At 38.0% G+C, this 25,179-nt stretch overlaps 1 protein-coding gene across 1 annotated transcript in view; it reads left to right on the forward strand.

Moving 5' to 3' along the window:
• DLG5 (discs large MAGUK scaffold protein 5) overlaps positions 1-25,179 on the forward strand; it is a gene marked incomplete at both ends in the record, with an annotated part of 103,729 nt that overhangs the window by 43,123 nt on the left and 35,427 nt on the right. Inside the window, 5 exons of the mRNA XM_084265573.1 lie at positions 7,876-8,041; positions 13,481-13,624; positions 16,112-16,295; positions 19,514-19,773; positions 21,964-22,276. Coding sequence (XP_084121699.1) covers positions 7,876-8,041; positions 13,481-13,624; positions 16,112-16,295; positions 19,514-19,773; positions 21,964-22,276 — 1,067 coding nt within the window. The remainder of the gene's footprint in view (positions 1-7,875; positions 8,042-13,480; positions 13,625-16,111; positions 16,296-19,513; positions 19,774-21,963; positions 22,277-25,179) is intronic.

The raw sequence follows: 25,179 nt of genomic DNA on the forward strand, positions 1-25,179 counted from the left end.
AATACTTTGTTTTTTATTTTGTCCTTTGTTCCAAAATCTCATTTCTTCCTTTTTACAATAGCTATTTAGTATCTTGTTTTGGCACATGTTGCCTAAAAAAGCCTCTGTGACGGGACTTAAAGGGTATGTTTGAAGACTGTTAATACCCTATACTACTTCTACAGCCTACAATAAGTGACCTGAGTAATATGATGCCAGGACAGGATTATAGTTTCTGGATTCAAGACAATTTTTACCTACCCTAGAGTACGATAATGAAACTTCTGAGTTTTCCTTTAGTGCTTTAAAAATGTGATTCTTCTTACACTCTTCAATGCACAGTAATTTTATTTTATTTTTTTAAATAAATACTGCTTAAAAGAAATCATAGAATCATAGAATTGTAGGGGTTGGAAGGGACCTCGAGAGATCATCGGGTCCAACCCCCCTGCCAAAGCAGCTCCCTAGGACATATCACTCAGGCGCAGGCGGGTCTTGAGTATCTCCAGAGATGGAGACTCCACCACCTCCCTGGGCAGCCTGTCCCAGGGCTCTGTCACCCTCACTGTGAAAAAGTTCTTCCGCATGTTGGTGTGGAACTTCCTGTGCTCCAACTTGCAGCCATTGCCCCTTGTCCTGTCTCCACAGAGCACTGAAAAGGGGCTGGCCAATTCCCCCTGCATCCCCTGCTTCAGATAATTATAAACTTTAATTAGGTTCCCCCCTTAGTCTTCTCTTCTCTAGGCTGAACACTCCCAACTTACTCAGCCTTTCCTCATAAGGGAGATGCTCCAGGCCCTTAATCATCTTTGTAGCCCTTCTCTGGACTCTCTCCAGGAGATGCCTGTCCTTTTTATACCAGGGAGCCCAGAACTGGACACAATACTCCAGGTGGGGCCTGACCAGGGCAGAGTAGAGGGGGAGGATCACCTCCCTTGACCTGCTGGCTACACTCCTCCTGATACATCTCAGGATCCCATTGGCTCTCTTAGCCACCAGGGCACACTGCTGGCTCATGGCCAACCTGTCACCAACCAGGACCCCCAGGTCCTTCTCCACTGAGCTCTTCTCCAGCAGGTCATCCTGCCTGTACTGATACAAATAGTTGTTCCTTCCCAGGTGCAAGACTCTACACTTGCTTTTGCTGAACCTCATCTGGTTTCTCCCTGCCCAGCTCTCCAGCCTGTCCAGGTCTCGCTGGATGGCAGCGCAGTGTTCCTGCGTGTCAGCCACTCCTCCTAGCTTTGTATCATCGGCGTACTTGCTGAGGGTCGGTGCTATTCCTTCATCAAGGTTGTCAATGATCAGCTTACATGTAGGAGTCAGGCTGTGGCTCTGAGGATAGCTAGCATTATGTTTTTTCCAAGATGAGTTTTTAACAGAAAGGCATTGCATACGCTTCCTTTCTTTGAATATATACTGAGATCCTAATGAGTGGATCTTTTGAATGGAAAAGTCTTTCTGTCTTTACAAATGCATGATTTTCTTCTTTCCACAGCCAAATCTCTCTGCATTGTTGTTATTTTGACTGTCAGTCTTGGATTCTCTTTATTCCACATCACGTATTGCCTTCATTTTTTAACTTTTAACAGACTATTATTGTTTTAGCTGTGCAGTTCTTTGCAAGTGTTGTCACTTTTTAAGTCGTGTTTTTTCTTGCTCTTCACTGTTCATATCGCAGTTATACCTTTTCCTATGGGAATTTGCACACCAGTCTGTAACAAACACCACCGTTGGCACTAAAATTTTATGATTTTTCTTCTTGAAGCCACCAGGTGGTTATATGTCTGATGCCACCCAGCTTGTCCAGCTTTGTCTTCAACTGTCAGTATTTTCTTGCTTAACACTGTTAGTTTATCAGTTTGACAGGCTGTTTACAGATAGCTTTTTAGTAATTGCAATTCAAGTTACTTAATCTGAGGGCCTTAATTCTTACTCCAAAGCAAACATTATCCCTCCTCCCATTAAATGGTAATTCTTTCACAACAACGTGTAGTCTTTCATTCCCTATTTTCACACTGGCTATGGTGTCAACTGTCCTTTTATGTTGTTGTGATTTCAGTTTATTGCTTCACACTTTCTACAGCCCTATATAACAAAGTAAATCCTTTCACTATTCACAGGGAGTGTTGAGTTGCAAGTGTGATTTGTGATGTTCTTTCAAAGATAAACACTTGTTACTTGTCTGAAAAAACTTACTTCTCCTCCTGACAGCCTGTACGAATCTCTTATAATTCTTGCTTTATCTACTAACAGAAACACAAAAATTATCTTCGTTGAAGTTAGTTCAGCAATTGACACCTACTGGCAAATGAACAAGTGACAGTTTTACAACTGCTGGATTTGTTTAGTTTACTGGAAACAAGACTTCTAGGAAATAAACACTCTCTTCCACAAACTTTAGTAACTCTTTGTTTCATGAATCATGTTGACTTCTCTAGGATTGATCCTTTTTTTTTTTTTTAAACCTAATTTGCCATGTATTTGTTAATAACTGTATGCTCTTAAGTAACAAACATTTAGAATAGCTTTATTGTGTTATCACTGACTTGTATGGCATCTATTTCCAGGCAGCTATAGGGTTGACATGTAGTCATGCATAGTGTGTTCTCAAATTCTGTCACTTCAGAGGCAACCAAGCATTACTCAATGGATGCGACGTCCTGCTTTTGTAAAAAAAAAAAAAAGTAACAACAAAAGGTTAACTTTGCTGTCTACTTGATGCAGCCTTGGAGGAGGAAGGGTGGGAGGGTTTTTTGCTGTAGTTTGAGGCTTTTTGGTTTTGGGGTTTTTTTTTTTTGCTGGGTCTTTTGTCTTTCTTTGGTTGGGTTTTTTTTTGTTTGTTTGTTTGTTTTTTTAATTTCTTGTAACTGATCCATCTGAGTTAATTCTTGGTCTCTTAAGGGTTCTGCAAATATATGGCTTGAGATCCACTAACAAATAGCTGAAACACTTCATGGTATTTTGTTTGCTATAATATCTTCTTAACATCTGTCAACTCCCTGGAGGAATTTCTGAAGATTTGGTTGGTCTGTAATGATTTGGATGGAAATACAGTGTGTGTGGATACTTCTCTTGCACTTCAGACAGCATGTTGGGAACACAGTGTCTCTCACTGCTCCCTGAGGCCCTGTATCAGTCTGTGCAGTCAGGAAACCCTTTTGGTCCTCAGTAGTTTTCTTCTGGGGTTGTAAAACAGAAGGGTGAGACAATGCTCACAGCTCCTCTGCAGGAGAAGATGTGAAGGAAGTAGTGTTTCATACTCTCAGCAAGTGTGCAGTGGTTGACCCTAATCCTTGTTTTCCTTGGGTTCAGACAGGGCACTTTTGTCTAGGTTGTGCTTTCAGCGTATGGTTGTAAGCCTGACAAATGTAGGCTTTGGGCTTTCTTGCTGTGGAGCTCCTGAATATTCAAACCCAGAAGCTTAAGTTATTTTTTTCTTTCCTTGGTCATGCTAACAGATTTTACTCTTGTGTTTTAGCTTAGCAAAGTTCTGGGAGGACTTTTTGAATTGATGTATCTACCCCTTCTTCTTCCTCCCACTATCTTCTAGTATTTGCTTGTAATTTTTTTCACATTCATCTTTCCAGAACCACTGTTCAGTTCTTTCTCAAGTTTTAAACTTACTGAAGTTGAAAGTTTTGTGGTATGTGCTGATGGCTTTGTATAGCTTGTTATGTTCTGCAGTAAAACAAATACTGAAGTGGTACCCATTTTTTTGTCCTTGCTTGTTACATGATCCTCACTGCTTTCATAACCGATTAGGTGTTCTGTCCGTCATATGAAACTGTTTCCACAGTTCAGTATTTTAGCTTTCAGTTTGCTGTCCTCAATGCGCTGCTGTTTGCTTTTACTAATGTTCTATTTCATCTACATGTAGTTCTGGTTTTTGCTCACCTCTATTTCAAGAGCACTTCACAAGATATATCTGAAGAAATGTATCTAAATTATAAGTTGTGTTATGTAATCCCGTTGTAGTCTTCATAAATTATTGAAAGGAAGTAAATATTTTAGCATGCACTTTCTTACAGCAGGCGTAAGTCTTTACTCCCCAGCTCTTCATGAGCTTGGGAAGAAACCCTGTTGATCATGCTTTGCAATACATCTTGCAAGTAATCTTTGATGTTTTCTGTCATGATTTACAAGTTTTTAAAGAAATTACATTTTTTTATGAAAGAAAGCAATGAAAAGACGATAGTAAAATGAATAGTCTCCTGTTAGCAAGCAACATTTGGCACAAATTTATAAGCAGAGTTTAAAAAAAGTTGTAAAATGGAGGCATTCTGTTAGCTTGTGACAGATTGCCCTTTGAATTAGTTGAACCTGTACAAATGTATTTGTCAAAGGAATTAGTGAATTGGAATTCAAAATACATATTAATAATATAATAAAAAAAAAATATATTAATCAACAAGCCTGCTACTCCGTCCCCAAATAAGCAGCTGACTGAGCAGTGGTTTCTGTGTTGGCTCTATTATCTCTTCAATCAGTGATGAATAGAGTAATCATCCAGAGTTGTATTTGGTATGTACTACAATAGTGGGTCTCTGTGGTTTCTGCGAAGTCCAGCATTTGGACTGTAATTATGGGAGATGCGATTCCTCCAGCTCTTTTTGAGGCTTTTCTTTTATATAATGTATGATGGATAAAAACTCCTGCTTTAGATTAGACCAATGCATACTTGGGATTTAATGAATGTAGTGCATTGTGGGCAGAATGTGTTTTGCCTGCACACCACTGCCTTCCCGTTGTCAGGCTGTTTCGGATGCTGGTGGAGCGCTGCTTGCGTGGAGGCTGGCCAGGCAGGTGACTTCCATGCAGTTGGGTTCTCAGAGCCCAAGTGCAGCTCACATGAAGAATGAATTGTGTGGCTTAGTAAAGCAATAGAGTGAGTTGCACTTAGCAGGACATGCAGTGAATACATTTTCACAAATCCAGGTTGTCTGAGAAAGCAGGTGAGTTACTGAAAGGTGGCGTAATCTGGATAATGGAGATTTTAGCCTTTAGTGTTGTACATTTTAAGACCAGTTTAACTGGTTAAAGTTCAGAAAGGAAGTGCTGTTGTGTAAAATCTGCAGTCAGATGGAAAAAGAATACAAAACTGGAAGCACAGGTCACTTTTACTGCATCAGGATGCCAGATGCAATAAAACGCTTTTAGCATCCAACTGTAAAAACCCCTTTAAAGGAAATGAATATTGAATTTTTCTGATGAAAGAAAGAGTTGGTTCTTTTTCCATCCACAAATCTGATTTAACATTTATGAGACTTTTTGTACAACTATTGAAAATGTAAGGTTGTTAGTAAATCAAGTAAATGTAAACTTTTTGGACTTCTTTTGAGCATAAGAAGGTGAATATCTGGATCTTATTGATCTGTGTTTTTACAGCACTTAAAGGTCTACATCTCTTGGCTGGTATTATGTGTTGACAATGATATTGCATTCGAGATGAAAGTATTTGTTGATGTAAACAGCAACAAATTAGTGGAAAATAACCTTTTCTGGTACTGAGATGAATGGCTTCACATTAGTTGAGAGAGTTTTTTTCCTAAGACTAGTTAATTAGCCTGCCTTTACTTAAAGCAGTCATACCTTGCTTGGCACAGTTTTCAGTGTCTGCACAAATGTTCTTGGCTGAAAAGTGTCACTGGGATGTTGTCAAAGCTGGAGGGGAACACGTGGTGGAGCAGAAGTGTAACTTTTACCACCTTTTACTATGTTGTAGATTCCCAAAGCAGCCATTGCATGCTTGTGAAGGACTTGTGTAGGGGACATTGGCCATGGGATTGCTACTGGGGTTAACACAGATACTAGTGTTAACTACTGTTAATCCAATGCCCTTTACTCCATGTAAAGCACACCAGCCTCCCTGATTTTTCTCCTCCTTCCTCCTGTGCCCTTGAATCCAATTCATCTGTTTTGCTTGCAAGGATGAGCTTCTGAATGTCTCTATAAGGATGAGAAGGGGGCTTTTCCAGTGTTATGAATATTCTGATGTGTCAGCTCAAGTGAGAGGATGTACAGGATGCCAGTGAATTTACCTAAGACCATGCAGCCTGTCAGTACCTGAATTAAGCTTGTCTGCCTTTACCTTTTCATTTGTTTATGAAGTCCCTTGCTCATTAATTTGGCCAAGCTATTCAAAATGAATGCATATTTTGGCTTTATCTGACAATTGTTTTTTTCCCCTCTTTATTCCCTATATTATAAGCCTAGGATAGAGCATTTTTATTATTACTGGTTTCTGTATAATCTTATCTTAAAAATTAGGCAGGATTTTTTTTTTTTTTAAGAAAAAAGGCAAATGCATTTTAGAAGTTTGAGATCCTTAGTCCTTATGGATGGCAGTGCTGTGTCTGGATAGAGGAGTGAAACAAAGTAGTAGAACACCTGAATGCAGCCTCCATTGAGAATTCTTTGAGCAATGAGAGTTTGTATCTCTCTACAGAATACATGCTGTTCCTGCAGGCTTTTAGTTCTTCGGTTTTCTATTAGAGCTTTTACATACATTATTATGCAATAGATTGAAAGAACAGCCTGTGCTCATAAATTCTCATTATAGAATTACAGTAACAGCTGAGAGGAATAAGAACAAGGATCCTATTATTCTAGATTCTGTATGTATGATAGCCCTGACCCTGCAGTTCTTTTGGTGTGGGAACTTTATAGCACAGGTAGTTCTTCTGCTTAAAAGTTGGAGGGAGCTTTTGCATTCTGCAGTACCTTCCTGAACTGAGTTTTGAGATAAAAAGCAAATCCTTGCAACTCGTTAGCCTTCAATCAGAGGAAATTACTTTGTTTGCAATACTTTCTTTGAAAAGACAGTGATCAGAAAGCATTATTTTACTGTTGCATCCTATGTTTCTTCATTTAAAAAAGTCATAGTAGTGATACATACTAATAGCTTAATACTTATGTCATCAACTTACTTTAAGTGTATAATTATGCAAACTATTTCTTCTCTATTTTCTACACCAAAGAGATGTTCTAATCTCCTGTATACATTTAGGCCTTTGACTTTCACATCTCTGTCTTATATCTTGGAGTTTCTTCTCATGTGTCTGGGATCAAAATGGGCAGATCTAAAAATGCAGTTGAATTAATTGCCAGCATATTGTGAAACATACCATGCTCTCATCTCTCAGGTGGAAGAAGACATGATAATATTGTTAGAGCTATCTGCGAAGACAGTAAGCATCATTATTCGTCTCTGATATTAAGAGACCTGAGAGCTAAAAGATCTCACAAAACTCTTTAATGTATGACTGCCCCTTAGAGGAAATTTGATGTGTAGTCCAGTTGCAGTGATTGTAATGTGCTCATTTTAACCAATGCTGTTAAGAAAAAACCCCTAATTTCTCATGATTTGTTGACAAGTCAGATCTCTAACTTCACATACTGGACTGATAAACTGTGACGTGAAAGCATAGAATTGTGTTAAAAATAAATGTTGGCAATAGCACATAGCAGAATAGTATGTCTGTGCTGCTAGATAAAGGAACAGGAAAAGATCCCCTGTGCTGTAACTCTTTCTCTGCTGTTGCTGGGTGGAATTGACTATGGTTTTTTACTGGGAATAACTTTGTCCCTATAACTTCTGTCACTGGTAGTTTCGAAGGTCTTTGTAATTGTGACTGCAAGCTTGTCTTATAGGCAGCTTCTAAACTCGTGCAAACTTTTAAGTGCATCACAGAAAGGGCCTTTCTGCAAGCATGGGGTCTGAATTAGTTATCCTTGTGTCAAATCCCTGATGAAAACTTGCATGATTTGTTTCATTTTTGAACAGGATATTGCATCCAAAAACCAGGATTTTTTTTTAAATTAGTGTTAGCTTATTTAGTGAAGGTACATTCTTTTTTTTGAGTTCTCTGATTGTCAGTTATTTATCTCTGTCAGGTACGACTGGTAAAGCATCATCCCCACCACCTGTAATAGACACGAGACAGATGAGCGAGAAGCTGGAGACAATATTGTATCAGCTCCGTCAGGTAACTCGTGAGAGAGATGAGCTGCGTAAGCGACTTGCACTGTCATCTCCTGGATCAACGTTTGATGACTGCAGGTAAAAATAAAGGAAATGTAATATTTTAATCTTCTCCTCATTGTTGTTTTCATCTGTCTTGATTCCTGATTGCCTGTAAAGCAGTAAGGTATTGAAGTACGTATTTGTTGCTTGTAAGCTACCTGCAACCTGGTGATGTGTGTGTATGTAAGTGTCCACATCCAGGTTTCAGAGCTGCTGTTGAATGCCAGTTCCTGCTTTCTCCAGCAATCTTGCTGTGGGAATGAGGGCAGTAGAGTTCATCACTATGTCCAGAGAAGAAAGCAAACAAGTAGTTTAGGCCTCCTGGGTCATGTTGTGGTTAGGAAAAGAAGACAGTGATTGAAGCATTTGCTGTTTTGAAAGCAAGAGAGAAGAAAGGGAAATCACTCTGAATACTTGGCTGGAGGACAGAAATTAGGAGAGGAAAAAAACTCCTCAGCTATTTCAGTGCTTCTGCAAGAAAAAAGGGGTTTGGACTTTGACTGAGGGGAGTAAGCTTTTTTTTTTGGGGGGGGGGGGGGATGTGTTGTCTGGTATACATGTATTCGAGACATTGTGTAGCATTAACATGTTGAGGGTAAGGAACTCTTCTACACTGAGAAGTCTTGGGTGCTGCCAAATTATAGCAATATGTGGTCAAAGTAGATTAATAGCCAGCAGCCTTAGGCAGCTCATTCTGATTTGAGGGTTGATATAAAGAAGGCTTATCTCAGGAAGTGTATGAACTAATTGTAGACAAGGGTTTTATAGGGTAGGGATCAAATTTAGTTTATTTTAGAGGGTTAAAGATCTGCTAATGTCTATAAATCTGGCCATGTAGGAGAGATTTTTTTCAACTTGAAAAAAATTGTCACTGAAACTGAAAAGCCAGTATCTTCTGGGAGGTTTTGCCATCAAAACTTCTCTGAACTCTAATGCTTGCTTAGTTGCTGTTTCTGTCTGTTACTACATTTGCTCTATCTGTATGTGGTCAGGTAATTAATTAAACTTTTTGTTCCTATGCCAAAATTTGAACCAGTGAACTGTAATTGAGAGTATCTGGGCATTTTATTTACTCCTTAGCTATCCATCTTAATACCTCCTTTTTCCCCACATGAGTTCTGAGGGCTGCTTTAAGAGCCTTGTGTTCTATCTGAGGGTCACCAAGTGTTGTGGGGAGGAGAGGGGAAGAGCTTGTCAAATATCAACATCTCGTACATACCTTCCAGTTACTTTCTTATATAGAAAGATTTCTTACTTGAAGTCGATATAGCTGAGACACTGAGGATTTTGTAGCTTGCAGTAAAGTTCTCCCTAATCCAGGATGCTTTTAATAAAGTTCTGATGAGCTGTCCTCTAGACTGCCCTACTTTTTTCTCTGCAACTGTCAAATCAAACTTCTGTTGCCAGTGTAGGATTTGTGTGCTGTTAAAAATATAAATGTTTACAGCTTAAATAACTCATTGAAATAAACATTGCATTTGGGCAGTGCTTGGACAGTGCATGCTAGATGAAGGATGCTGCCTTCCAGACACTTAAATATTTGAAGAGTGGGAGATGAATGACGGTTATTAGTTGACATTTTTTTCCTTCAGTATAAAAGCAACTGCTTTTCACATCTGCATAGATGTCTATAGTGTTTGAAAGCTTTCTGGCTTTGTTGGTTTGGGTTTTTACTTTGTTTTGAAATTCTTTCCTTATATAAAACCTCAGCCTTCCAGCAGTCAAAGCCCAGGCATTGCAAACTGTTACACTGAAGCGTGAAAGCTGAAAGATCACATGGTGACTTTTATGACCTGAAAAGGGCTTTTGCTTTCCTGGCTGTGTTTGCCACTTTAATCACGGCTGTACGAAACGAAGGTGGTGCGGAGGCAAATCTTGACATGTCACGATGGCGTGCTTCAGAACAGTTGCAGCTCTCAACCCATTCGTAGGCTGGGCTGTGCTGGCTGCAAAGGCTGGCAGTTACAAAACCGAGAGCTGGTTTCCAAAGCGAGTGTTGACGAAGTCTAGAGCAGAAGAGCCGCGGCAGTGGATTGTGATGTGCTGAATCAGATGAACATGTGTCATCCTGCTGGACTACTCCTGTAGCATTGCTCATGCTTGTGCTTGTGTCACTTGACAGTGACTGTATGCATGCGTGTGCTGTGGTAAGTGCAGATTTGACCAAACAATTTAGGGTGCTCAAGGTGCACATTATAGACTTGATATCTGTACTCCCTATTTTGTAGTAGAGGAGAACTTCCATAAGCAAACTCCCCAAAAACTGCTTTTGAGAAGACACCTAAAGTGTAATCTGTAGCTGGTGGTGTTTATTGTGGAACTGAAGTAATTTTTTAGACATTAGGAAAAAACTTTTATTGAAAGGGTAATCAGGCATTGGAACAGGCTACCCAGGGTGGTGTTTGATTCACCAATCCTGAATGTATTTAAAATCCGGGTAGATGAGGTGCCTGGGGATATGGTTTAGTAGAGGACAGGTACAGTTGGATTCAGTTATCTCAAATGTTTTTTCTAACCTAGTGATTCTGTGATAAATAAAGACATTTTCAAGTTGTTGAGTAGGCATAGCTCACAAAGTTGGATCTGCTGTTGTCATTAGCTTTTCTGTGACAGCATCAGGTACATGTAAATGTCAGTCTCACTGTGTCCTTGAGTTATGCTCGAGGTAAATCCACTGGAATACAGCTGATTTTGGGAATTATGTGAAGATCAGAAAAACAGGTAGACCTTGGTCACTAGCATTCTAAGTTTTGTTAATATTTGATCAAAATATTCCAAAATAGTAGCAGACACGTCTCCATTTTAAATAGTCGGCTATTCTTTCAATTAGTAACAGACCAGTCTCCTCTATTGAAATCTTAGTTTCCTGTGTATTTTGTGAGGCGTTTCAGCAAAAAAACCTGTAGTGGTCTGTCTTAAGCGAGAGTCAATCACTACATGCTTTGGAACAGACTGCTTTGTTGCAGTGATTTTTATTTTTTACTTCTGACCAATATTCTTTCCATGCATATCTCTGTTTTTCTTGCTGAGACATAAACCTTTGGAACAGCGTTGCAGAACATATGGCCTTGGCAATCCAGATGTTTTCTATTTTGTGTAGATGAGCTAGAATGCAGCATGTTACTGGTGGTATTGTTCATTTCTTGTTGTGTAGGTAGGCCACCTTCTGTACTTACATACATGCTATCCATATGTTTATAGGATTTTTCACAGTAATGCTATTTTTATTCCAGGAATATATGAAATACACATGATTGCAGTTAGGTTTGTAGAACAACTTCTCACCATAGTTTTGAGACTTACCTAATAGTTATCTTTTAGTAAAAATTCATATACTGAAACATTTTGCACTAATATGGATTTATGATTGCAAGCTTAATATGAACATGTGTTTAGGAGTCTCAGTGAGCTTAACACTTCAACTGAGAGTTAAACTGTGCTTTGATTAATGTTGTCATTTTAATGACTGTGGCAGACAGATGGTGTCTACTTTCAATAATTTCACCCTAAAGTCTAATTTAAATCAATACTTGGGTTTTAGTGATTTTGTCAAGGGTGTGAACATTTCAAATTAAGTTTTGCTTATGCTCACTAGGATTGTATTTTAAGAGTAGCACCACAGTAGTTGCAGTAATATGTCTGTGACACGGTGTGAATTGTGTACTACTGCATTTGGCACCCCTAAACGCTGAATTAAAAAAAAAACCTAAAAGACATACCAGTTGATGCGATGTGAATATTTAGTTACTTTATATGAATTTGGCTTTTAAGTGTTCCTGAAGTCTTCAGTTGGGGAAGGGTTCTTTGGTTTTGTTTTCTCCAGGAGCATTTATCTGGAAAAAGGAGAAAAAAGAGGAAGACCTTGTTACTCACAACCCAAATGCAGCTAGGTTGCTAAAAAGCAACTTCATGTCATACACTAACTCCCTAAAAGTCTGTGGATCAGAGGTGGCTGGCATTTATTTTTTTTTAACAATTCTTAGCACTGCAGCAGTGTGAAAACATTTTCATTTCAGTTCACTTGCCAGCTGCATTTCAGTTCCAAAATCCATGTTGCTGTTTTTCTCTGAAGCAAAGAAAACTCTGATTGCTTTTCAGTCTGTGCTTAAGCAAAGCTGTTTGGGAGAGAGTGGAGTGGGAGGGAGAAAGGGTGTTCTGTGCAGCAATTGAGCAAATATTATATGAGAATAAACAAAGTCTAATTAGAAAACAATTGCTTAGTGTTTTTTTGGTACTTTTTAAAAATTGTCTGTGGAGTTATAAGAGACCCTAGAGATGACACAGGGACAGTTGTCAGAAGCTTAATTTTTAAAACTAGAAAATCACTGGTGCAAAAATTTTGTGACTGTGTAGAAGAGGAGCAGTTCAATTCAGAGTCTCTTCTAGAAGCTAAGTGCTTCAAAACATAGGCATAATTCAAAGAAGGCATAATTCATCTAATTTAGTTTCTAGGGGGAATCTATGATTTTTCTAATAAACAAATGTACCACATGCAATGACCCACTCATTCTAGCCATGATCTATGTTGGTTGATTGGCAAAGTAGATTATTTTAGAAAATTTCTCTTCCCCCAATCATCCTATTATACTAATAAAAGTCCCAGTCAGAAATGTTCTTTTGGCTGATTTTGGCTTTCACTTGGGTTTACTGAAAATTTCTTATTGGATATTATATTGTTTTGCAGATTCCTAACAATTACTGGAACAAAACTTGGGTTATTTTACAGAAATGTAAACTAGATTCTAACTTGCTTTCTCACCTTTGTGATAGTTTAAAAGAACATGTTATCATTCAGTCAGGTATGTAATTCAGCAGAATTACAAAATTGCAATTCAGACCAAATCAGTGAAATTCAATGGTCAACTAGTTATACCAGTCAAATTCTGCCAGCAAAGGGGTGTGTGTGTGTGTGTTTGGTGTCCCATTGAAAATCTTTCTCTAAACCGCAGTGCTGATTTTCCTAGGGAGCTGTAGACAAGGTCTTACAGCTGCTGCCTTGAGAAGAAGGTTTTCCCAGCCCTGGCTTCCACACATCCCCCTCTTGGCTCTGGCAGCTTCTTTTCAGCCCCACTCTTTTCAGCAGCTCTGTGCTTTTTCTCTCCTAGTTTTGACACAGGAAAGCTGCATGTGCTGTGCTTGACTGGTTCTTGATCAAGTGGCAGTTCTGCTGTGTGATAATATGTCTGCTCAGGAGAGAGGTACATGGACGCTCAGGGCTATTTTTGGCTGGGTTAGTGTTAGAATTATCTCATGATTAGATGTTACATCTCACTATAAAACTACTACAGGTTAAAATCAGTGAATTTTTATTTGTGATTGCATCTTAATGTGAAGTGGTCAGTATTTAAATGAAAGCAAAATATAATCTAAATATCAACAGTTGTGTGATAGTATTTATTTATTGGATAGGAATTTCCCAGCCTTTCCATTCTGTTTAGTGCTGATATTCAACCCGTACTCTTTTTTTCATGCTAGGCCTAGTCCAAAACCAAATCATGATTATGAAAGACTGAAGATTCAGTGCATGAAGGCCATGTCAGACCTACAATCTCTGCAGAATCAACACACCAAGACACTAAAAAGGTGTGAAGAAGCAGCAAAAGAGGCAGACTTTTATCAGTAAGTATTAGTGAAGCCATACAAGGTAAGAGTTTACCAGTCTGTGCTAGAACATGAAGTATTAGAACATGGTAATGAAATAATTTTTTTATTCTGTTTTTCCACTTTAATCACAAGGTTAACGTTTGCCCTCATCAGATAAAATATTTCCAGCCTGTTTGAAAGAAGTATGGAATGCTTGTTTTATTTTGAAAAATTTGAGATAGAAATACCTGATGTCTTGATGAGATGCTGACAAGGAAAGCCTAGTTACTGACTTGCAATTACAATCCAATAGTCTTACTGTTGGGCTGGAGGGCGGAATATAATTTGAGAGAATGTAATTTGTTACTGCTTTATAATTGGTTGTGATAGCTGTCACACTGTCTTGTGTAAGTTTTTAATACAGGCTTAAACCAATCATTAGCATTTATGAAAATACAATAAAATAAGGAGAAATTGTAGGATATCTCTAGCATGTATTTCCGTTTAAAACCCCAGACATTTGATGCAAGTAGAAATGTGTTTTCTTCACTTTAAAGGAAGACAACTCAGAAATAGAAATGCAGATAAATTCTGGGCTTGAAGTTTATTTCACTTAAATCTATGCTATAAAGTAAGGGTAGTATTTAATGGCAGCAGTTTTTTCATTAGGGGCTGCTAGTTTTTACATAGTGCTTTCACCCACAGCTCTTCAAGCCCTTAAATATACGCATCGTCTCCTTAGGATTTTCTTCCAAAACCTGAAATAATATTAAAGACTGTTAACACGTACAGATGGAGCACGTTATGTAGCTTCTTGAGAAAGAGCTTTCTTCCTAGTTTAATTTGAGGATTTTCAAGTACTTTAATTTGCTAGTGAATTCTGTACAAAACTTTAGTGTTATTTATATTGTGGAGGGATTTTTTCAGAGCTGAATTTCCTCGGTCCATCCAATGCTGATGTGAAAGGCTTATATTGTTTATCCTAAAAAAAAAAACCCACCCAAACAACACGTTTTGCTTGCTTTATTTAAGAGTTCTATAGTCCCTTGAACTAGTGTTTCACTGTGTTTATTTCAATATTTTTATAATAGTGCAAAAGGATTTACTCTGTCATGTGAGGAAAAGAACTTTACATTTTGAAAGACAGAGTGAATGATCGAAATACATTCCTCAGAGGCCAAAAAATTTGACTTGTGCTAAATGATGCATATATACATGCACAAACCTTCACTCTTACCTTTGCAGGCTAGTATTATCTGGTCACAAGAAAGTATAGTGTGTTTCGATTGATTCAGAGGTAATTCCATTTATTTTAAGAACTATTTTAATTGGATTAGAGAAATGCTACTTAAAACTTTACGGAGGCTGAAACTCTGTGTTCAGGTGCCCCAAAACATGATGACGTATGTTGAAATCCATGCATGCAATTCCTGTTCATCATATGAGTAATTCTCAGGGTCAAGGCAGGCATCAAGTAGAATATGCTGTTAAATGTTATTTCTTCTGCACTAATTCTTAGAATCCCATGCTTTAAAAAAAAAAGTTACTATTCCTTCTTTAAGAAAGACTTGGTTTTTGTTAAATGCTTTGACACTTTCTGTGCAGGAAATACTGCAGGAAATACTGGCATTTTACTTCATAAAGAAGGAATACAAAGTATCTTAAAATGTAGATTGTTTCTATTCAGTGTTGTGTGTTATGTGTGTGTTCTTTATAAACACAGCCTTTGAGTACGTTACCAGCAGGTGTGAGAGTTCAGTTTCAATCTGTGTGTTTCACTAACAGAAATACTTGTCAGCATGCAAATGTCACTCTCTTTGTTTTGTGGTCATAAAATATGTTCAATTGTTTGAGGTGTTTTGTGGGGATTTTTTAATCTTTTTCAACAGTGTTCTGATCTAATTTTGGAGTGCTACCTTGAATTTTAATTGGAATGATAGCCTCAGCATGTCTGCTCAGTATTTTAATTTTTAAGTGAGAATGTATTTCTTTAAACAATTATGGCTTGTTGGAGTAACTTCAGTAGCACTTTTGACCTGCTTGAATGTAGTCGTTGTTGTGTGTGGGGTTTTTGTTGTTTGGGGTGGTTATTTGATAGCATAGGAGGAAATTTTTGTAGTTTTTATTTGTATTTTGGTTACCTGCTGCTCTGCTGAGGGGCCCAAGAGAAAGTGGCGGTGATTAGTGAGATAATTCCTATTACCTACAAGATCACCTTGTGCTCTCATCATGCAATTTCTGTTTGCTTCTAAAATGGCTGTGAAATGGCATTAATAGTGGCATAAGCTCATGACTTCTTCTAATACTATTTGAGTGCTGTGTACTCTTATATTTATGTCCCTATTTATTTCTGATAACTAACCCCTCCCCCCTCCTCCCTCTGGTCCATAGAATACTCAAGTATGCAGAATTGATTTAGTTTTACTTCCTTTCTTGGTAGGAAACTCATGCTTGAAATGAATTAGCCCAGGACTTTGTCCTGACAAGTTGGCCTCTAAGAATATTTTTTGTGTGCCATGACAGCACATTGCACAGCCGGCTGCTGAGTGACCAGTCACAGCTGAAGGAGGACATGGATACCTTGAAGAGGAAAAACACGCAGTTGGTGCGAGAACATAATCACCTCCAGCAGTCATGTGAGGAAATGAAAAGGCTTCACGATGAGGATCAGAAGGAGATAACAGACCTGCGCAGCCAGCAGCAGCAGGTGAGCTATACAGCTTGTAGTGTACATGCTAGAAGAGATCATGAATTGCTTCTCTGATAAGTAAGTCAATAAATCTGAATGTGTGGCATTGCTGCCTTCTGTGTCTCATTGGAAAACATTTGCCTTACACTTTAGAGCAAGTGAGGATAAAATGAGATCTTGCCCGCAGGAAAAATAAGGATGAATAGAGAATATGAGGCGGTATTAAGAAATTTTGATGCAGAGTCAATGTGAGGAAGATAGTATACGCATGTTATTTTTTTAAGTGGGTGGAAAGGTATCAATTGTAGCCTGAACTTGCAAAGTGATAAGAAAGGTAACTTTTCCTAGGCTATATATAGGACAGGGCTAGCTTTAACTGGCATGCTATGTTTGTTTTATGTAAGTATCATAAAAAAAGGTGAGAGATATGGTTTATTTGATTCTTTAATTTTATTTAAAATTATTCTAGTGATATCTTAATGGTTTTGGGAATGATTGAAAAGTAGTAGTAAGGAGCAACTGGTCGTATCGCAACCATGGCTCACGTATGGAAGAGTCTGATCATTTAGTTAGAATAGGTGCAGTAACGTGGAATGGTTAAACAGTAGTTTGGTTAACTGTGTGTAGGCTGATTCACAGGCCAAACTTGCAAGTCAAACATTAGGCTTCAGAAGCAAAACCTACGCAAACAAAAATAATTATTTGCTAGGGTAGGAGGGGCAAAGGTCAAAGCAAGCTGGATGTGCAGAATGGTGCTTAGGAGGTGCTTGAGGGCTAGTGCAAAGAGGAGTGAAGGTTTGGATTTCCTTTTGATCTCTTCCTCTAACATTATCTTGAGAGTTCTGCTGTGAAGTAGTCTAGTGAGTTGGTTCAGAAGATGGCTTGTGTTCTGTGTAGCAGAAACAGTTTGCTCTGTGAACCTGAGCAAGCTGATGAATTGTTCTGTGCCTCAGTTACCCAGTCTGCAAAGCAGGGATGTAAAATTGCCAGGAGAAGGCTATTGTATTTTGAGGTTCTGTCCTGAAATTTGAAATTATCTGGCAGTACAGAAGGTAGCTGAAATATCACAGTCAGTATTTATTTAAATATGTTCAGTCTTGTGTCAACATCACGACCGAACCTTTAAAGAAAACTCTGTATGTGACTGTCAATGAGAAAGTTGTTTAACTCCATTTCTCAGCAAGTCTATGTGAATCATGGTGTCTTGAAGGCGTGCCAAGACTCTTATCTTGTCTGTGTTATTTCTCATTTGAGTTAGTCTAACACTGTTTATGTTGATCTCTCTGACCTGTTGTTTCGTCGTCAGGCTGTAGCAAAACACAGCATCTCGGTGGCCTCGGAGAGCAAAAGCTTTTGATCGGGTTCCTCTTAGTGTGGGATTGTCATGGATTTGCTGTGTAGCAGCTGACCAGCTTAAGTTTCTGCTGGCTGCATATGAAGTTTCTCGTTGCCATGGCTGTCTTCCTCCGTCCAGCTGGGACTATTTACTTTTTCTCAGACTGGGATTTTGAATGGGGGACCTTCCTTATTACACTGCTTCCTGTTTATGGCGGTTTTGCCTTCCTTCATCAAACCTCTGTTAGCAAGTTCATGCTGAATTTCATCCAATTTCTTTTCCTATTAGTCCTTTAATTATTTAGTGTGTTTTCAGCAAAAAGGCATTCTGTAATATGCTTTAGACATGCCAAGTGTTTTTTTTTTTCTGTTTAGATTCTCAAATTCTTGGTTCTTAAACCAGTTCTTTGGGAACTGGTCTTCAGGAAAATGGTTCTCTTGAGCACATTTAAATCAACATGTACTTAAACTTCACATATGCCTACAGTTTATTGCTTGTTTAGCATATATGAAACAGCTTGCTGAAAAATGCTAGCTAATCAAGGGTCCAACTCTGTGTGGGTTATGCTACTGAATCCATTGAGAATAGGGATGTATGTGGAATTTGCCATGGCAAAGGGACACACGTTGAAGAGCAGCCTTGTTCAAGGACTGTTTCATGAAAAGTAACTCTCTGCTTTTACATCTCATGGTTAGTTGCAGGACACCAGTGTCAGGCTAGTGAACTTAGCCTCTCTTAACTTGCCTGTGTAGAGAAGTGGTTTCAAGACAGTGGCAGTTGTTATCCTTTACCTGCAGGCCATGAATATTGGGCAAAGAGTGAGCAGTTTCCTTTGATCTCCTTTCCATTTGGTCTGCAGGCGCCCAGGTTCTTTCATGTTCAGGAACTACTCCTTACTTTGAATGTAAGACATAAAAGCAGATGAGTTGTGCGTGTAGAGTATTTGCTAACTTTTCAAAGAGCTTGTGTTTTCAGTCTTTTTTAATAAGCTTTTTTTTTTTTTGAGATAGGAACATCCATTTTGGCTAATGTTACTATTATATAAACTCCTGGAACCTCTTTATAGAGAGCATTTCTGTTTCTTCCCACTGCTCTATCAAGGCCAAATATGAATTTTAAAGACACAAAAAGAAAAAATGAGGGTAGCTTTTTAATGAAAAAGGGGAGGGGTAGAAAAAATGTAAGGCCTCGTTTCAGGCACATATATTTGCCTTTTGAGAAGGAAGGATAACCCGATATGCTGAAGCTCATTAGGGATTTTCTGTTGTTGTTGCTGGTCATTTGTCATTAATGTTGTTATTTATAACAAGATTCTTATGTCAGTGAAAATTAATTTGAAACTAAGATTTGGGTCAGACTTCATTCATGTTTAAATGAATTTTCTCTTCCTGTTTATAGTTTCTGATAACTTTTGAATGCAAACCTCTGTGGGTAGTTCTCAGATGAAATTTAGTATGAATATTAAAATATATGCCTATGTGTACGACGTATTTAGGGTAGCTTTTATTCTCATGAAGTTTTAAATTATTTGTTCACAGAGGATACAGGCAACCTGTCATGAATGCCACCTCGTGGTCATTTCCTAAATCACAGCTATCGTCTTCGAATAATGATTACCTACTGCAAAAACTGCGAAGTACTTCAAAAACAACAGTTGTTAAACTGTTGGTATCAGTTACCATTTGAGAGAGATTTTCATGAAGTTGTGCAGTCTGTTTTGATAAAGCAGATTATTTTTTCCCCAATTTACATTAAGCAGATAAAATAATGGATACAGTAACAGTAATTTATCATTAAATTTGGTAAATATATTTCTGTTATAATAATTTTTCTTTATATATTTTTAATAAAACTTATTTGACTAATAAAAAGCTAACTGCAGTTTCTGACCTTTTTTTAGGTTATGAAGCAAAATGGGTCATCAGAGATACTAAATAAACTTTATGATACAGCAATGGATAAGCTAGAGGGTGTGAAGAAGGATTATGATGCCCTGAGGAAACGGTACAATGAGAAGATCGCAAGTCACAATACGGATCTGAGTCGCCTAGAACAGGCTGAGGAGGAGAACAGACGTCTTCAGAAACAGATTGACATGTTGATGAAGCAAAGGGACACAGCAATACATTTCCAGCAACAATATTCGACCTCTCTTAGAAGGTATAAACAACTTTGATATCTTCAGATATGCTGTGAGAACAGTAACATTTCCAATGTGACATTAGAATCACTAATACTTTTCTGACTTTTTTTTTTTCTAAATTTTTTTCTCTAATATGATGAAGAAGCATAAGATTTTCTGTAAGGAGTGGTAGGGATGGTTTTTTGCAACAATGGTGTTTTTTCTTGAGAAAAGGATTTCCCCCTTCAGGTTTTGGGATTGTATAGGGGATTTCAATCATTGTTTAGTTCAAGTGAGAATAGGATAGTCTGCCTTTCAAGCTATGCTTATTCTTAGCTGTTAACACAGAAGATAACTACAACCAAAGTTTTGTTAAGCTTCAGACTTAGTGTTCCAAACAAACTCCTCAGTATGTGGCGAGTTCATACATATTTTTATTTAAATATAAAATCCAAGTCAATAGGAGGATATAATTTTTAAGTGTTTAGCAAGTGAAAATGTTCTCAACCATTAGTTAACTTTTCGAGATCTTAGAATTGCAGACTGTGTGGGACTGTGAGACAGAGCTTCAGGCTGGCAGCAGAGTTCACTGAATGCAGATGTCTGGGAGTCTCACTTCTCTGGGAAGGTGCCACTGCTACAAACAGCCGAGTGCCAAGACAGAATGGCACAGACACAGTGTCATTCCACGCTTAACTTCTTTCTGCTCCTCCTTGATACTAAGCTTACACAGATAGCTGTATGGGGTAGGGAGAATGCTAACATATGTCAGGACTCCAAAGAACATCTGTGGGTGTGTTGAGAATTTTTTCACTGACATAAGTTAGAGGTAATACGTAACTCCCACAGACTACTGCTGAAAAATGTTGTTTTCCACATTCATAGACATTTGAAATATTTCAGAAGGGGAGATTGAGCATGCATAGCAATGTACAGATGAAGTAGTTTTCAAATGTACTGGGGGTTGTCTCACAGCAGTGAGGTTCCTCAGTAAGGTGTCTATCTTAGATTTCTAGTATGTCTTTGTACTTCTTCTATAGTATTTTCTTTTTACCTTTAAGTTCTGGAAAAAAAAAAAAAACAAATGAGATTGTAATATGTTAGGTCTTCTGTACTGCCAGCCTGATGATCTCTTAAACTGAAGAATTTCCCAGAAGGAGCAGAGTGATGGTTTTGAAATTACTGGCAGCTGCCTCAGTAGTGCTATGGCAATACCTTGAATAGACAGTCTTTCAAGGAAATACTTGAAATGGGGTTTACAGTTCTCTCTTGGGAAAGGTCGGGCAGCATGCTGGATTAGACAAGAAATTGCACTTTTAAACAATGTGAGAGAACAAACTCAAGTGTGCATCTGAAATTTGGATAACCCTAAAAGTCCATCAGGTTAGGTATGGTGTTTCCATCAATGGCATTTACCTCAGACTTTTGGAACAAACATACAAGGAAATCTTAGAGTCCAGTTGTGGTAAAACAATGCTCTCAGGAGAAGTTCCTTTTCAAAGATTTTTGAACTTGTCTGTGGAATTATATTCACGTTTTTAAGAATACTTTGCCAATATAAACATAAAAGTTACAGCTTTTAAATTAAATTTTTATGTCTTGTTTTGATTGTGCCATTTTTAGTAGGTTTTAGAGATGAAGTGCATATGTTCTTGTGTTAAATTAACAAAAACCCCAACACTTGAGAGTTTAAGATATTTTGCATTTCAGTTTTATTATATGACCTGCTGATGAAAACAAACAATAATGTCTGAATTACCTGGGTTTAGTTCCATTATCCACATTTTTAGTGTAAAGCCACTCTTTTTCTTCCTCTAAATTGTCCATTACCAACCTTGGGCATGTATGTTAGAAGAAGGAATTAACTTCTAAATGAGCAGAGCTCGATACAACAACTAAGGCTAAACTTGTGTTATTGTGTAATGTCAGTGTTTTGCATGCCTTCTAGAATAATTTGATAGAAATTTACTTTTAATCACTAAATTATTTCTTAATTATTTCTAACAGTTTTTATGTTTCAGTTCCTTGAAGAGATACTTTCATATTCCTAAATCAGTAGTTGGTCTAAGTTTTATTTTGTAACACTGAGAATACATTGTTTAAGATCTCTGTGTCCTCTGTGGTTGTGTTTCACCAATGCATGGATTTGGTTATCCAGCCAAAGCTTTAATGTATGAAAAAGAAAAATGAGCGACAAGTATCTTACTGGTGTTTCTCCTTCTTTTTAGATTTGAGTCCGTACAACAGGAACTAAGCAACGCTACAGCACAAAACAAAGAGTTGCAGAGGGAGATGGAACGATTACAGTCTGAGGTGACAAGGTTCAAAACAATGCAGCTGAAAGCAGCAAAGGATGCAGAAAAATACAAGGAAGAAAGGGATTCAGTTTTCAATGAATACCGCCTCATAATGAGTGAGAGAGATCAAGTGATTAAAGAGGTAGACAAGCTTCAAACAGAGCTGGAGCTTGCAGAGTCCAAGCTGAAGAACACTTCTTCTGAGAAGCGAGTGGCTAGTGAAGAGATGGAAGCTTTAAGACAGGTAGCAGCCTATTGTTTCAGTGGGGAAGGGAGATGAGTATACATTGTCAATACTGGAATCCGAAACGTATGACTGATTAATGGAAAATAAGAATGTGCTGCAAAGACGAAATTCCATGCTGATATTTTCTGATAGCAGTCCTTTTTTACTATCAATTCATGAAGATTGCATGTTTGAATAGAGCACCTGTCAGTTGCATTTTGCTATTCACTTGACTTAATTCTGTTCTGCTGATTGTAAGTTCTTCCTTTGCTGTGTTAGTCTTCTGTCTTTTCAAGTAATGCTCTCTGAAACTATATAGCTCTAAATATTCATTATTGTCAACTTCTAACCTCTACAGGAACCACTGGATACTATCTACTATGACTTAAGACGGTACATGATCGAGTAGTCTCATTATTTATGCAAAGCCTGTGCTGACATGCATGTTCTTACTCATTTGCCCTCTTTCTGCCTTAAGTTAAAGAGAATATTTTGAAGATTTTTTCACTACAACTCAGGCATGCCTTAAAGTGTGTGAAACCAGAACTTTGTCTTTTTCAGCAATATTTTCTTGAAATGCTTATATCACAACCATGTTATAATGATGCCGATAAGATTTTCTCAAAACACTATTTACTGCTTGGTTTCATTTCAGCTGACATGCATTGACCATGACCCTTTGGTTTACAAATACTTAATTTAGCATGAAATAGATACATATAAATGTATTTCATTGCCTATAAAGATCATCTTAATTTTTTCACAGCATTACTTCTGAACAAAATACCCTTTATGAAAAAAATAAGGTGTGGAGCTTTACACCACTGTTGAGGGACATAATGTGGATTGTGACATATGGCATCAGAGCTTTAAAGATAACTAACTTGTGGTTTTAAGAATTGAAAGTTTTCAAACATGCATATTTGTCAGCTAAGTAATTTAGCTTCTACAGTGAACGAGGCTTTAATACATGTTTCATACCTGTTCTACTTTCGTCAAAGCCATTAAGCCAATAGAAATGCCTGTTGTTGATGTCAGTGGAATCAGGGTAGCTAGTAGGGAATAATGATGGAAACAGGCACAGCTCTGCTCCAATTTTGTTATTGTTGCACTGTGAGTCATTTTCCAAATTGCTTTAAGGGACAGAAAAACAAAATCTTAAATATCTGGGTGTTTACTCCTACATTGAAGGGGTGTCTGAGAACGGGAAAGAGCAGAGGAATGGTGAGTGACTTGCTGGCAGGGCACAGACATGCATTGTTCTTCAGCCCCAGAACTGGCCCATCAGAAAGCAGAAATAACTACTTCTATAAGATACTAAAAGGTGTGAAAGAGCAGTACTGTAAGTTTTCTTTTTGTTCCTGTCCTGTAGCTATGACTTCTGCTGCGAGCAGGTACTTTCCCATGTCACAAGGCACTGTCTCACTGCAGCTGCATTCAATGCATAAGGGATTCCCTACTTCTGGCAAGGCAAATATTTGAAAGTTTGGAAAAAAAAATAGATCAAGTGACACATTCACTTGAAATAGTACCCTGAGAAAGGTCCTTAAGGTTATCATGTCAGTGAGCGGTTGGTCTGGTGCTTGCCAAAATGTAGCTCACTCTCCCTGTGATGGATAGCAGCTTTATATGCCATGTTACATAGCATCCACTCACTGATTGCAACAGGATTGAATTAATTTAGGTAATTTTAAATGTGTTTTCATCCATTTCAGCTTTGTTGGCTAGTGGACCTTTTTTGTCCCAAAGAAATGCAAAGCCAACTGAAACAGAGAAAAAAGGTTCATTGAGATTGAAGAGGCGTTATAATATAAGCGGTTATTGATGAGGTCAGTCAGTTTCCTAGTTAGATATTTGTGTTATTGGTCACATATACCTAAATATAATTGGTTAAGTTACATCCCAAATGCAATAGTTTTCTAGGATTTATAGATGATAGAAGAAATCTCAGGATTCTGCACTATGGATAGTTTTGGATTAGGCTCTCGTCAGTTTGGTCACTCAAAGCTAGGGATTATACATTACAGATTCACCCCTCTTAATTGTCCTGTGGTGGTTTTGTTTGGCATAATCTTGTGCTCCAGCAAATCTTAGAATGTCGTGTTTCATCTTAGAGGTAGTCAGCTTTCCCCTCTGTTTAATTGTATTTTTCTTTATCCTGTATGAGGCCATTGCACTATATTCAGAAGTGAGAACTTCATTCAAATGTAAGAATTCTTCAGAAATTCAGAAGTGTTCTTCGAATCCCTCTTAATGTTTCCAAAAAGAGGCTGTGTTAATCAGCACTGAATGGCACATTGCCCTGTGCTGTCATGTTGCAATTTTGTGCAGATGCCACAGGAATAAAACAGAGGTGAAATTTTACTACTGACCACTGGAGGCAATGGCGGCTCTTTTTCAGATAGTTTATATCAAGCATGCTGGAATAAACTGTGGCGATGCGGGTTTTTTTCCAGTCACCCAAAAGTACTATAAATTCCTGTTTAATGAAGGGCTTTTGGGAGTTTTCCCTCTGCCTTGATACTTTGACTTCCATCTCTGCTGCATGCTGGAAAAGACTTAATACTTTTGTGTAAGTTTTATACACACAGTTGAATGCACATTTTCTACAGCCTACAGTTAAGCTGTGCAAAACAATGCTTCCAGTACTAAAACCTTTCTGCATCACCAGACAGGTCAGGGATTTCTCTCTTCAGAGGTACAGAGCAGCAGAAGATCTTACTGACGCTGAGAAACTTGACTGCTCTGGTAATTGGGATTCACTGAAATGTTTAAAGTTCACAGAGTGAATCATTAATTCTAGTGCCTGTCTGTCGCTCTACAGCAAAAATATCTGTTTTAATACTGTCGCAGCACTGTTTTAACAGCCTGACTAACCTTAATTAGATGCTGTATCTCAAAAACAATTGTGTTAGTACAGC

Source organism: Gallinula chloropus (genome assembly GCF_964237585.1).
Source record: "Gallinula chloropus genome assembly, chromosome: 5".
Classification (NCBI taxonomy): domain Eukaryota; kingdom Metazoa; phylum Chordata; class Aves; order Gruiformes; family Rallidae; genus Gallinula; species Gallinula chloropus.